At 48.3% G+C, this 12,704-nt stretch overlaps 1 protein-coding gene across 1 annotated transcript; it reads right to left on the bottom strand.

Annotated features, from left to right (window-relative positions):
• Positions 1-6,852: 6,852 nt before the first annotated feature.
• Positions 6,853-8,602, bottom strand: APLNR (apelin receptor). Its single transcript, XM_058527459.1, has one exon. The coding sequence runs from the start codon at positions 8,350-8,352 to the stop codon at positions 7,210-7,212; it is 1,143 nt and encodes a 380-aa protein (XP_058383442.1). The 5' UTR covers positions 8,353-8,602; the 3' UTR covers positions 6,853-7,209.
• Between the last annotated feature and the right edge of the window lie 4,102 nt (positions 8,603-12,704).

Genomic DNA, 12,704 nt, shown 5'->3' with positions numbered 1-12,704 from the left:
TCCTCAAATAAGCAAGAGATGCACCACATGACTAAATAATAAAGTACAGAATAACATGGCGTAAGATGCCCATGGAATGTAAATATTCTTTTGTTTCATGTCCTCAGGTTTCCAGTTATTCAAGCAAGAAAATGAGCCCTAGGGTGGCTTTAGAGGTGAGAGAGAATGCCAGACATTTAAATTCTGGAGGAACTGAAGGTGGAACTGTGCTTTCAGCCAGTACGTTAGCCTTGTTGTGATCACTCTGTGGTGCCCACCAGAAGACGGGTGTTTGCCTCTGTGGCCTCCTGTTCTTCCCCTGTGATGATGCTTACTACACTCTATTATCCATTTCTAAACTCCAGAAGAGCAGGAATCACTTGTATATTATTTCTTCCTCTATCCTCATCACCTGGAATTTGCCTGGTATATGGAAATAAACATATATTTGTTTAAAAAGTACATGGAACAAAATACTGTACCAGTACTCCTCAAAACTCTCAAGGTCATCAAAACCAAAGTCTGAGAAACTGTCACAGCCAAGAGGAGCCTAAGGAGACATTACTAAATGTAAATGAGGAGTCCCGAATGAACAGAACAGGAAAAGGACATTAAGTAAAAAGTAAGAAAGTCTGAATAAAACATGGACTTAGTTAATAATAATGTATCAATATTGGTTCATTAATTGTGACAAATGTGTCATGCTAATGTAAGAGGTTAATAATAAAGGAAACAGGATGGGGAATATATTGGAATTCTCTGCACTGAATCAGCAATGTTTCTGTAAATCTAAAACTCTTCTAAAATAAAAGGTGTGTTAACAAAACTATGGATAATTATCTTCAACCACCTTTGTGCCCACCACTTGTCCAGCTAGTGGCCCATCATTGCTCTGACCTTCTGCACTTGCTCTTCATATTTTCAATAAAAGATCTCTCTTTTCTAAGCCTGGATCCATGGAACATGCTCTTGTCTGGCAGAGAGAAGTCTGAGTTCTAGTCCCACCTCTGCCATTATCCAACTGTATGACCTTGTATAAATCATTCCCCCTCTGTGAGCCTTAGTTTACCCATCCATTCAATGGGAAGGTAAGACTAGTTGCTCCATGAAGGTAGGGATGGTGTCTGGTTCACCTCAATATCCTCAGCTTCTAAGACAGTCCCAGAATTAAACAAGTGGGACTTCATCAGACTAAAGAGCTTCTATAAGGCAAAGGAAACAAAGAACGAAACGAAAATACAACCCACCAACTGGGGGAAAATACTTGCAAAGCATGTATCTGACAAGGGGTTAATGTCCAAATACATAAAGAACTCAATAACTCAACAACAGAAAAACGAACAACCCAATCAAAAAACGGGCAGAGGATATGAAGAGACATTTCTTCAAAGAAGATGTACAGATGGCCAATAGGCACATGAAAAGATGTTCAACATCACTAATCACCAGGAAAATGCAAATCAAAACTACACTAACATATCACCTTACACCAGTTAGAATGGCTATAACTACCAAGACAAAAAATAACAAATGTTGGAGAGGATGTGGAAAAAAGGGAAGACCCATACACTGCTCATGGGAATGCAAACTGGTACAGCCACTATGGAAAACAGTATGGAGATTTCTGAAAAAATTAAAAATAGAAATACTATATGACTCAGCTATCCCACTACTGGGTATTTATCCAAAGAACTTGAAATCAACAATTCAAAGAGATTTATGCACCCCTATGTTCATTGCAACATTATTCACTATAGCCAAGAAGTGGAAGCAACCCAAGTGCCCATCAACTGATGATTGGATAAAGAAGATATGATATATATTATTACCACACGGAATACTACTCAACCATAAAAAAGACAAAATCGTCCCATTTGCAACAACATGGATGGACCTTGAGGGTGTTAAGCAAAATAAGCCAGAGAGAGAAAGACAAATACCATATGATTTCACTCATATGTGGAAGATAAACTAACACATGGACAAAGAGAACCGTGTAGTGGTTACCAGAAGGGATTGGGGGGTGAGCACAAGGGGTGAAGGGGCATATATAATGGTGACTGACAAATAATAATGTATAACTGAAATTTCACAATGTTATAAACTATTATGACCTCAATAAAAAAAAAAGACAGTCCCAGGCACACAGTAGGCACTGAATAAATGTTTCTTGAATGAATAAATCAATGAACATTGCTTGATACTCAAACACTCTTACTATAAATTGAGACTTCTAGAATCAACCCAGGGTCTCCGAATCTCCTTTCTTATGGACTTGATTTTAAGCTCCCTGAGTCACATCTTTGTGACTCCAATATTGCTCAGAGTAACTTCATAACCACTTGGGCAATAATTGAGAAGAACTGTACCCTCTGGATCAAGCCTTGCAAGCTTCAAACTCCCTGGAGTTCAAACAGTGGTACCAGTTGAGATGGTGGGGCCATCACATCTAGATCCTGTCACGCTGCGTGTCAGTCTGGCTTCCAGGGGTTGTCCTCCCAAGGAATCCATCTGCCCCTTCTTAGCATCTTTCTCCAACAAGCCCAGTGCAAGAAGGCCCAGAACTCCTAGCCTCTGTTTAGGAGACCCTGGCAGATATCTTAGAGAAAGACAGCTCAAGTCCAAGAAGAAGAAAAACTGAAAGTCACCAGAAAAAAAGTCTCTGGCCCCCCAAGTTGTCTCGAGACCTGGATTTTAGTCCCAGCCCCCAATCTGCTTGTCATCCCTGCTCTGAGAGCTGGGCAGGTTTTTCTCTGTGCTCCTGCCTGGCTCCCCTCCCAGAGCTGGGGTGGGGGTGGTGAAAACAAGGATGAGCACTCTTTCCAGTTCCTCAGAGGGGCTGTGCTCTCTTATCTCTGGGTATTTCCTCTGCACAGAACATTTCCGCACTAACGGCTTACCCTCCACCATGCAGAGAGCAGGCTCCTGGCATGCCTTGGTCTCTAAAGTCTCCCCTGACACTCTGCCTAGACTCATTGCATTATCTCCATTAGGCTCTAAGGACATATTGTACATTCCCTCTCTTAGAACTCTCCACATTCGATTATAATTGCTCGTCTAACTGTCTGTCTCCACCACCAGACTGGGAGCCCACTGGGTCCTGCTCACCATTTGATCCTGTGCCCAGCATGCTGCTTGGCACATAAGTATTAAATAAGAACTTGTTGAATAAACAGATGAGTGAGAGAGTGAAGAAATGAAGAAATGTGTGAACAAATGAATTATTAAGTGCTCTGTAATCTTATAATTTTTTGGATAACTTACCTCGAATTTCCCTGGAGAGTTGTTGACAGTTTTGTTTACAGCATCTGTAAAAAATAGCTCCAATAGCTTGTTATTACAGTTGTAAATTCTTGCAGGGTTTTCCCAAGCGTGTTTCAGAAGAGAGAAAACAAGCAGAGACACCCTGTCCTCTAGCTCCCTCCCTGCCTGGCAATTTCTTCTGCCTACCTCCTCAGGCTGCTCTGTCCCTCTCTGCCTTGATTTCCCTCTTTCCTCACTCTCTGTCTCCCTATCTCTGTCTCTCTTTCACCATCTCTCTCTCTACTTCTCTCTCTTCTCATTCTGTCTCTTTCTGTCTCTCTCTGTTTCTTTTTTTGCTGTCTCTATCTGTCTCTCTCTCTCTCTCTCTCTTTCATGCGTTTTCCACCATTCCTCTCCCATGCCCCTCCTGCCCCAGTCCCCCTTCATTGAGCACCCTCCACGTGTACCAGGCACCTTACACATCAGATCTCACTTTCGTCCCCAACCACCCAGTTCTGCCTCGTTTGTACTTTGGGAGGAACACTGGTCAAGAGCGTGGGCTTTAGAGTTGGACAGACTCAACTGGTTCCAGGCCTGGCTCTTCCACAGTTGGTCAAGGTACCTGACAAACCTCTCTGAGCCTCAGCTTCCTTATCATAAAATGAGGTGAAAATGCCTCTCTCAGAGGATTGCAAGGATTAAATGAGAGAATGCTTGGTAAAATGCAGTAAATATGAGTTTTCTCGTTACTTACTATCCAGTAAACATGAGCTCTCTCGTTACTTACCATCCATTCTACTATAGTGATTGTTTTTGTGTCATCTGCAAACATTATTAGTACCCAAAAGTCTTCCTGGAAGATGGCCTTTGGATTGAGTATTTCTCCCCAAGGATCATGTCAGTCCCTTCTTTCCCCAAATAGATGACCATCCAGAGCTGGTTTCTTCTGGTTCTATCTAGTCTTTTGTGCCCACTTTAATTTGGGCAGAATCTATCTGGCTGGAGACATCCCCAAACCCAACCTCCTCTAGAAATCATCTGAGGAGCTTTCAGTAATTGTGAACATCTGGAGTGAGTCCAGGACATTCCGATTCTGTATAGCTGGGGTGACACTTGGGAATGGGTGTTTTTAAAACCATCCAGAGTGACTCTCTTGGAGAACAAGTGTTTGAAATTCTGGTCTAAACTGAATGAAAGTTCATGTGATGCTGAATGAATGAATGAATGAATGAATGAGTCAATAGAGGAGGATAAATGAATAAAGGGATGAAGGAATGAATGAAGGAAGGAAGGAAGGAATGAATGAATAATAGGTCTACCTATGGGAAGAAATGTTGGTATTTTCCCCTAGATCTGTGCTCTGGACTCCAAAATGTGTGCCCATTTGTTCCACGTCTCTTCAGAGCACAATATCTTAGCTGCTCTTCTTTTCCTTTACTTCCTGTGCCTTCCCTGATCTCACTCCATCCTTTCCCTGCCCTGGTGTCTATTTTCACCATCTTCTCGCCACCTCCCCCACATCCTTTCCAGCTTCCTGCTTTGCTCCTTTTAGCTCCCACTTCTCCCTGCTGTCCCCCCTCAGCCGTGCTCACTCCACCTCCCACGTAGACATTTGCAAACTGGGGGTCCTTTCCTCACCACCGAGACACTGTGTGAGAAGAGGCTTTGGACACAAGAGTTACACAAAAGAGATTTATTTGATGAACCGCAGTGACAAACAGGGTCAGAAAATAGCACAGACATTCCAAAGAAGGGGCGGGTGGGGGATGAGAGAGCATCACAGCAGGCAGCCTCCTCCACCCTCTGTCCAGGCCCACCGACGAGCTCCAGGCAGGACTCCAGGCAGTGATCCCTGCAGATCACTCAGGAGGGCCTCAGAGGGGCACCTCCTTCCCTTCTAGAAGCCCCCTCCAGTCTTGACTGGATGCTTTGGCGACAGCCCTGGGCCAAGAAAGTGAGTCTGTGAAAGATTCTAGCCTGTGATGGGGACACTAAGCTGAGAGGAGCCTCTTCCCTCTCCTCCTCCCTCTGCTCCCAGAGCTGGCTCCATCCCAGCAGTTGTCAAGAAGTCCTTTTACATCAAGCTGGGCTCTTCCTGCCTGCATGGCTCATGTCTTGTCCTTCACGTCCAGAATCCTCCAAGAACAAAACCCGGAATATACACATCCCACCCCCAACTCACAAAGGCCCCACCATCAATTTCATCCTCAAGGTCTCTCTGGCGGTGTGGATGTCATGCTGTCAGCCCTACCATGGCTGCTCCAGTCACTGTTCCCAGCCCCCCAATCCAGCAAGAAAAGCCCAGGGGTCCAATATTGACAGTGAGGTGAGAAAAAATCCACCCAATGTTTTTCACCCCATGGAAAGCAGGTGCCCTCCCTTAGGAAGAAGTCCATTGACCCTGGAAAAGGAGAGAGTGATGAGGGAAATGCTCGTAAACTCAAAGCAAGGTGGGGAGGTGTGGGAAAGGGGCCAAGGGAAGCTTTTAACCAGCCTCCTGTTTATGGAACTGGGGAAGGGCAGGGGCCCAGCACATAGGACTTCCCCAAGCCTTGGGTGCCAGCTGCTTTGGGGAGAAGTCTCCCCATAGGGAGCCCACTGCAAACATAGATTCCTCTCTTAAAGCACGGACCAGCCGTCAGAGCCCCCAAATCCAGTGGGGGGTGGACTCATTTTTATTCTATATTCCCTCAATATGTCCCTTCTTCCCTCAAGGATATTGTGTGAAGAGTGGAGATGTGGGGGGTTGGGGGTGTTCATACAAGTGACAAGTGACACAGGCACACTGCTCTTCATGTTATGCACATCCATGCTAATATATATATATACACACACACACACAAAGCAAGCATCCCATCCCCACCAAAGTCACTCTTGGCACCAACTAGCACCAGTGCCCAAGAAAAGTGTCCTGGGCTGACAGGGTGGGGTGGGGAGATGGGGAAGACCTGTAGCTCACAGTTCTGGAGGAGGTTGAAGGGGTGAGGATTTGGGGAAGGAAGCCAAGTAGCATATAGACTACATGCAGACTCCCCTCTTTCTCCACTTTCCCTTCCCAACTCCCCATTCAAAGAATGAAACCAAGGAGCCATTGCCTTCCAATCCCCACAGAGAACAGAGGATGAATGGAACGATCTGAGGAAATCTGCAGAAAGCATATCTAGTTGACATCATGGAAGGGCTGCAGGGAGGGAGGCCCGCTTCTGGGATGGCTCTACCCTCAGTGCCCAAACTTACAGCAAACTAATCTGATTTGGGGGAAAGTTTTGGAGCTCGTAGCTGCAGAGATTGGAGCACTATTTGCTGACACCCAGCCCCCCCACCCCCGCCCCAGCCCTTTCCCTGGCTCTCTCAGGGACCTGGATAAAGAGCTTGAACAGAAGTAGTGTTTTCAGGCTTCAGGATTCTTAACCCTTAGGAGCCCTTTAGAACAAGGAGGCAAAAGGGAGGAAGGAGGGATTGAGGGAGGGGGACGAGCTATGGGAGAGGGAGTAGGAGCCAGAAAATAAGGATTCAGAGTAAAAATTGCAGAGATAGAGGGAAACACAGAGGGAGGAAGAGGGGAGAGAAAAGTAAAAGAAAAGGAGGAAGAAAAGGGAGCTGAAGATCCAAGAAAAGGGGTGGAGGGAAATGAACTTTTATTGAGCCAGGATACGCACATCAACATTTTAGTGTCAGTATGACTTCTCCCATTTTATACAAATGGAGAAACTGAGGCTCAGAGAGGTAAGAGACTTGTGCAAGGTCAGTTGCACAGATACTGAGTTGCAGAGCACGAGCCAGCAGGGCGCAGCCTCCTTCCACCAATCCACAAACCTCTGGACAAGAATAGAGGAGAAAGGAGGACAAGACGGAGGAGAGAGACAGGGAGCAGGGAAAGGAGTCAAGTGCAAGAGAGAAGGCGCCTTCATGCTACCTGACTTTCAGAGAGCAACGGCAAAGGCTGAGGCAGGGCAGAGGGCACGGGGCTTCTCTTGGATCCCAGCCCTAGTCAACCACAAGGGTCTCTTGGCTGTAGGGGATGGATTTCTCATGCGTCTGCTCTCCGCCCTTCCCCGAGTTGGGACCGGGCCCCTGGCTGTGCCCCGAGGAGTAGCTGGCCGACTTCTCCCCGCTGCTGCTGTGGGAGGTAGCCCCACACCTGCTCTCACCCCAGCAGAGCATAGAGGCGCAGGCCTGGCGGAAACGGGGGTCGAAGAAGGCGTAGAGGAAGGGGTTGAGGCAGCTGTTGACATAGCTGATGCAGGTGCAGTAGGGGAAGACATTCATGAGGAATAGGTCGAAGTCACAGGGCCAGTGCAGCAGGCTGCCCAGCATGTAGAGCGTCTTCACCAGGTGGTAGGGCATCCAGCAGAGGGCGAAGGTCACCACCAGCACCACGATGATGCTGAGCAGCCGGCGCCGCTTCCGCAGGCCCTCGATGCGCTCCTTGCGGAAGTGGGCGGCGATGGTTTGGGCGATGAAGAAGTAACAGGTCAGCATGATGATGAAGGGTGCCACGAAGCCCACAGCGGTGGACGAGACCCCCAAGCCCACCTCCCAGGCCCACTCGGAGCTCGAGGTCGCCACCATGGAGTAGTCCATGTAACACTGCACTTTGGTGGTATTGTCCAGGTCCCCAGTGGAGCGGAACACCATGACCGGCGTGGCCAGGAGGGCGGCCAGCACCCACAGGACCACCGTGGCCACAGCCCCGCTGACCCGCAGCCTGAGCCGAGCATTGGCCACTGGCCTCACGATGGCCAGGTATCGGTCGAAGCTGAGGCCGGTGAGGCAGAAGACACTGGCGTACATGTTGACAAAGATGACATAGCTGCTGACCTTGCAGGCAAAGGTACCAAAGGGCCAGTCATAGTCCCGGTACGTGTAGGTGGCCCACAGCGGCAGGGTCACCACAAAAGTCAGGTCGGCCACCGCCAGGCTGGCAATGAAGATGTCAGCCGAGCGCCTCTTCTCGCGGCTGCTCCGAAACACGGTCCAGAGCACCAGGCCATTGCCAGAAGTGCCCAGGAGGAAGACCAGCATGTAGATGGCAGGGATGAGGGCCCCCGAGGACTTCCAGTCTGTATACTCACACTCAGACTGGTTGTCTGCCCCATAGTAGTTGTCGAATTCGCCACCCTCCTCCATGCTGGGGAGCGGAGAGAAGACGGGCAGGGGGTCCTGAGGGTACCAGCTCCGTGGCTGTGTCAGCAACCCAGCAAGCACCCTGAGCTTCTGGCTTGAGCCTCAGAGGGCAGGCAACAAGGGCTGAAGGTGTCCGGAGCCCTTCCCAGCAGCAGGAGGAGCTGCCTCTGGATTCTCAGGACCCTGGAGGATGCTTTGCTCATGCAGACTTCCCTCCGCCCTCCACTGCTTGGCCCCAGCCTCAGCTAAGACACTTCCTTGCGCCCTCCTGAGTCTCTGTCTCCTCCTTGGCTTGTCACTCCCTCCTCCCACCTCCAGACCAACCCCTCATTTGTGAGTCTTAAGATCTTTCAGTTACAGCCCACTTTTTTTTTTCCCTTCTTGTCACTGGACAAGTGGACCAAATTGACCCCTGCTGTGCTGGGCAGAATGTTATCTGTGGTTTGCAGCCTGCTTTCCTCCTGGCCCCACCTCTTCCCTCTGGCTCCCACCCAGCTGCACCCCAGCCTCTATCCCTCTGGTTTCCTCCGGCCTTTGGAGCACCAGCTCCTCAGTCGTCTCTACCCTCCTATTCTCACCCCCCCACATCCCCTCTAAATGGGGCAAATTATGCAGATTGAAATCCAGCCTGGGCTGGAGCCAGGGCGGGTGGGGGGCAAGGAGGGTGTGAGATTTCGCAGGATGGTCTGAGCATCTGGCAAGCCCTCCTGGCAGGCGGGTCAGGCCCCTCAGGGTCTGTCCCCCAACCTCCCCTCCTGCTCTCCCAGCCCCCCCACTCTACTCATCTCCTCACGTCATCCCCCTTTATACCCCCACTTTGACCCTCTCTCTGGGAACTTGTGTGGTTTACAGACAAAATTATAGGGGGATTTCTCTAGAATTCATAAGCTGTTGGCAGATTGCAGTTTGCGGACGACATAGGAAGTTTTAGAGAGTCAGGACAGAGTCATAGGATGAAAGAAACCCCAGACAAAATGATCTCCAATCAAGTCATTAAATCTATGGGGAAACTGAGGCCTAAAAAGGAAAATGTCTTTCCCAAGGTCACAGGATGAATTTTGTTACCATTTTGTTATTTGCTTTTCTTCTTCTCCAAACCTGGCATGTATAGGTGATTACTAAATGGTTGTTAAGTGAATAAGCAAGCGGATGGATGAATTAGGGAGTAAGCAAAAAGAGGAGCCCATACAGGCCAGCCCCAGTGGCCTAGTGGTTCAATTCAGCACGCTCCCCTTCGGCGGCGCAGGTTTGGTTTCCGGGTATGGACCTACCCCACTCATCTGTCAGTGGCCATGCTTTGGAGGTGGCTCACACACAAAAAAAAAACAAAACAAAAAGAGGAAGATTGGCAACAGATGTTAGCTCAGGGCAAATGTTCCCCAGGGAAAAAATAAGGAGGAGTCCATATAGAGAGGAATGAGAGTATGAATTACTGTACAATAAGAATGTGGATACATTTCAGTCCTCAGGTTCTTGGAACCTGGAAAACCTCCATGGACCGGGAGGTTTCTACAAGACCATGTCGGGGTCAGAAACAGCCAGAGGAGGAGGCAGAGAAAGGGGCAGCCACTGAGTATATGCTGTGGACACAGTCCCATGGAAACTCACTTTACCCTGTCTGCTTGCCTCTCCAGGACCTCTGGGCAGGCATGAGGGAAGGGTGTACAAGACAAGAATTAAAAAAATGCGCCCCCAAGAGTGGAGGAGGCCATCTCAAGTTGTGCAGGAATGAGACAAAGCAAAATCAGGAGATGAGTCTTGGCCACATTCAAAGGAAAGGCTTACAAAAGTAGAATCCATTGTCTCAAGGGAAGATTGGTCAGAAAATCTTCTGCAGAGTTCTTAAAGCAGGGAGCCCAAACTCAAATAGCCACAACAATGAGGCTAAGAATGTGGATGGGTAAAACAGCCAGTTTGAGACAATAGGGTGTGGTGGAGACTGGGGCAAACCAGAGCAAGCACATTCCATCAAAAGGAGGCCTCCTCAGCTCCAGTCTCTCATTGCCAGGCAAAACTGTGAAGCCTAGCATTACCGAGTCTTCTGGGTTTTCAGTATAATTTCCAGTTACGGATTTTATGAGAAATTTCTGGATTTGTAAACTTGGGAAATTAATTCCATTAAAAAAAGATAGAGCAGGACAAGTGAAACTTGTCCTTGGGCCCCCAGTTGGTGCTCTTTGAAAGGGAGCCGGCCAAGAATAGAAGGTGGGAGAATAACAGGGAGGATAGGCCAGGAGGAAGAAACATAAAATGCAAAGATAGAGAAATGAAGATAAACATGACCAAAGCCTTAGGGTGTAGCGAGGAGGATACAGGAGAGAAGGCTGGAGGGAAAGACGAGAAAGATCCTGAGAGTCTTAGATGTCCGTTACCTAAAGGTGATGTGTGAATGAGAACATGTTGGTGTTTCTGATGAGGACTCCATATTGAGCACTTACTACCTGCTAGGCGTTCTTCTAAACGTTTTATATTTTACACCTATTTATTATCTCTTTTCATCAGTACAACAACTTTAGGAAGTAGGTACTCTCATTGATCTCAATTTACAGATGGGGAAACTGAGGCACAGGGAGGTAAAATGACTTGGCCAAGGCCACCCAGCTAGTAATTGTCAGAATCGGAATTTGAACCAAAGCTGTCTTGAGTCCATGGACTAAATCACTATGTTCCCAAAGAAAAAACTTCAACCTTTTTTAAATTGGGGAGTTGGTGATCGTTGAGCATTACAGAAATGTGGGATGGTGCTAAGATACCTGTAATTTACCTCGAAATAAGCTATCTTGGGTGAAATTAAAAACCCAATTGATTGAACAGGGTGTAAGAACCCTTCCAGGCAATTGTCTGTGCCCTTAGGGTTAGCACCATAGCTTGATCCAGAAACTGCCCTGTGACCAGCCATTTTTAAAGATTCCTGACTGCCTGATGCCAACTGGAAAGTTTACAGGACCCAGCCTCTGGAAGATTGGCAGTCTGCAAAATGGTGGTCAGGACATCCAATAGGACGCAGAGCTGAGGCTTCTTCCATCTCATGTACACAGGGTAGGAACTGCTTGGAGCCTGATTGCTCTTGAGTGTTTGTCTAATAGAGGTCTGCGCAGGTGGCAGAATGGCTGTCATTATAAGCCGACAGCAAGCTTGGGTGGAAATGGTTAATCTTCTACCATGGCAGACTTCTTCAACCTTGACCTATCAAAAGGGACCTAAGGGTTGTCAGGAACCAGTCCGGCTCGGGTCAGGTCACAATAGATGGCCCCGTTACGAATAAAAATGACATTCTAGGATAAAGGCCAAGTTCAAGACTGCCAGTGAGTCCAGGTGTTCTCTGGTTCTTCCAGAAAGAAGCAAACACCCTCTGCAGCTAGGAAATAGAGGGAGAGGAGCAAGTGAGCTTGGCATGTCTCTGAAATCAGGTCCCTCCCCCTAGCTGTTCCCACTTGGATCCCAAGCCAAATAGGAGCCTAGAGACCCCATGGGAGACGATATCCTTTAATCCTCTGGACTCCAGGCTCTCTGCCTGAGAGGAGGTAAGAAGCAGTTCATCTTACCAAAGCAATGGTAAGGAGGGAGGAAATGGGAGGGAATTGGGGGCTAAGGCTGGGAGGGAGCCACTGTATGGGGCCAGAGAGAGTGCAGCGAGCGCTGATAAGATCCGGCCTCCAGCCAAGAGCCGGCTCGAGCCAGATAGCCTGAGTGTCCCCAGCAATGGCAGCCTGAAATGAGCAGAATCAGCCAGGCTCATTCCTCACTCTGCCTGACACTCACGGTCCCTGTCCATCCAACACTGAAGATGAAAGTTTAGTAAATAGGACCAGTAGCGAAGGCTGATCTTCTGCGCCACAAGACTCAGATGTGAGCCCTCACTGGACAGAGGGTTAATTTTTAATCTGCTCAGAACCTGCTTTTCATTTCTGTACCCCCCTCAACATGGCGTCTGGTAAATGCCTTTGAATTAAAGCCATAGGAACACACTCAGAGAAAGGATGAGAAATGCTGGTCTTCACCCCGGGGCTTCTCTATTGCATTAACAAGGGAAACTTTTTGCTAAACTGATCCAGAATAATCTACCCTGAGCCATCTGGCAAAATAGCAGCTAGGAAAAGACAGTTGGCCAGTGTCCCCCAGGCTGGCCTGCCCTGGAGAGGCCAAGAGAGTTTCCTTGGGGACTCCTCTCTCTGCTGGGTAATTTCTTCAAGGCACTGTGACAAACGGCTCCTGGCAGAACAGTATCCTAGATCTGCTGCGGGGCCTTCTGAGGAGAGCCCAGACAGCTGGGGGACCTCTGGAGTCAGTGATTCAATAGCCCTCACCCACACCACCCCCAGGGTTGTTTCTGGCCCAGAAAGCAGAGACTGTCT

The sequence above is a fragment of the Diceros bicornis genome, chromosome 31 (genome assembly GCF_020826845.1).
Source record: "Diceros bicornis minor isolate mBicDic1 chromosome 31, mDicBic1.mat.cur, whole genome shotgun sequence".
NCBI lineage: Eukaryota > Metazoa > Chordata > Mammalia > Perissodactyla > Rhinocerotidae > Diceros > Diceros bicornis.
This window is presented reverse-complemented; position numbering and strand designations above follow the sequence as displayed.

Bases quoted from the DNA above. Each gene is read 5' to 3' on its own strand.
- APLNR (XM_058527459.1), bottom strand. From the start codon at position 8,352: ATGGAGGAGGGTGGCGAATTCGACAACTACTATGGGGCAGACAACCAG.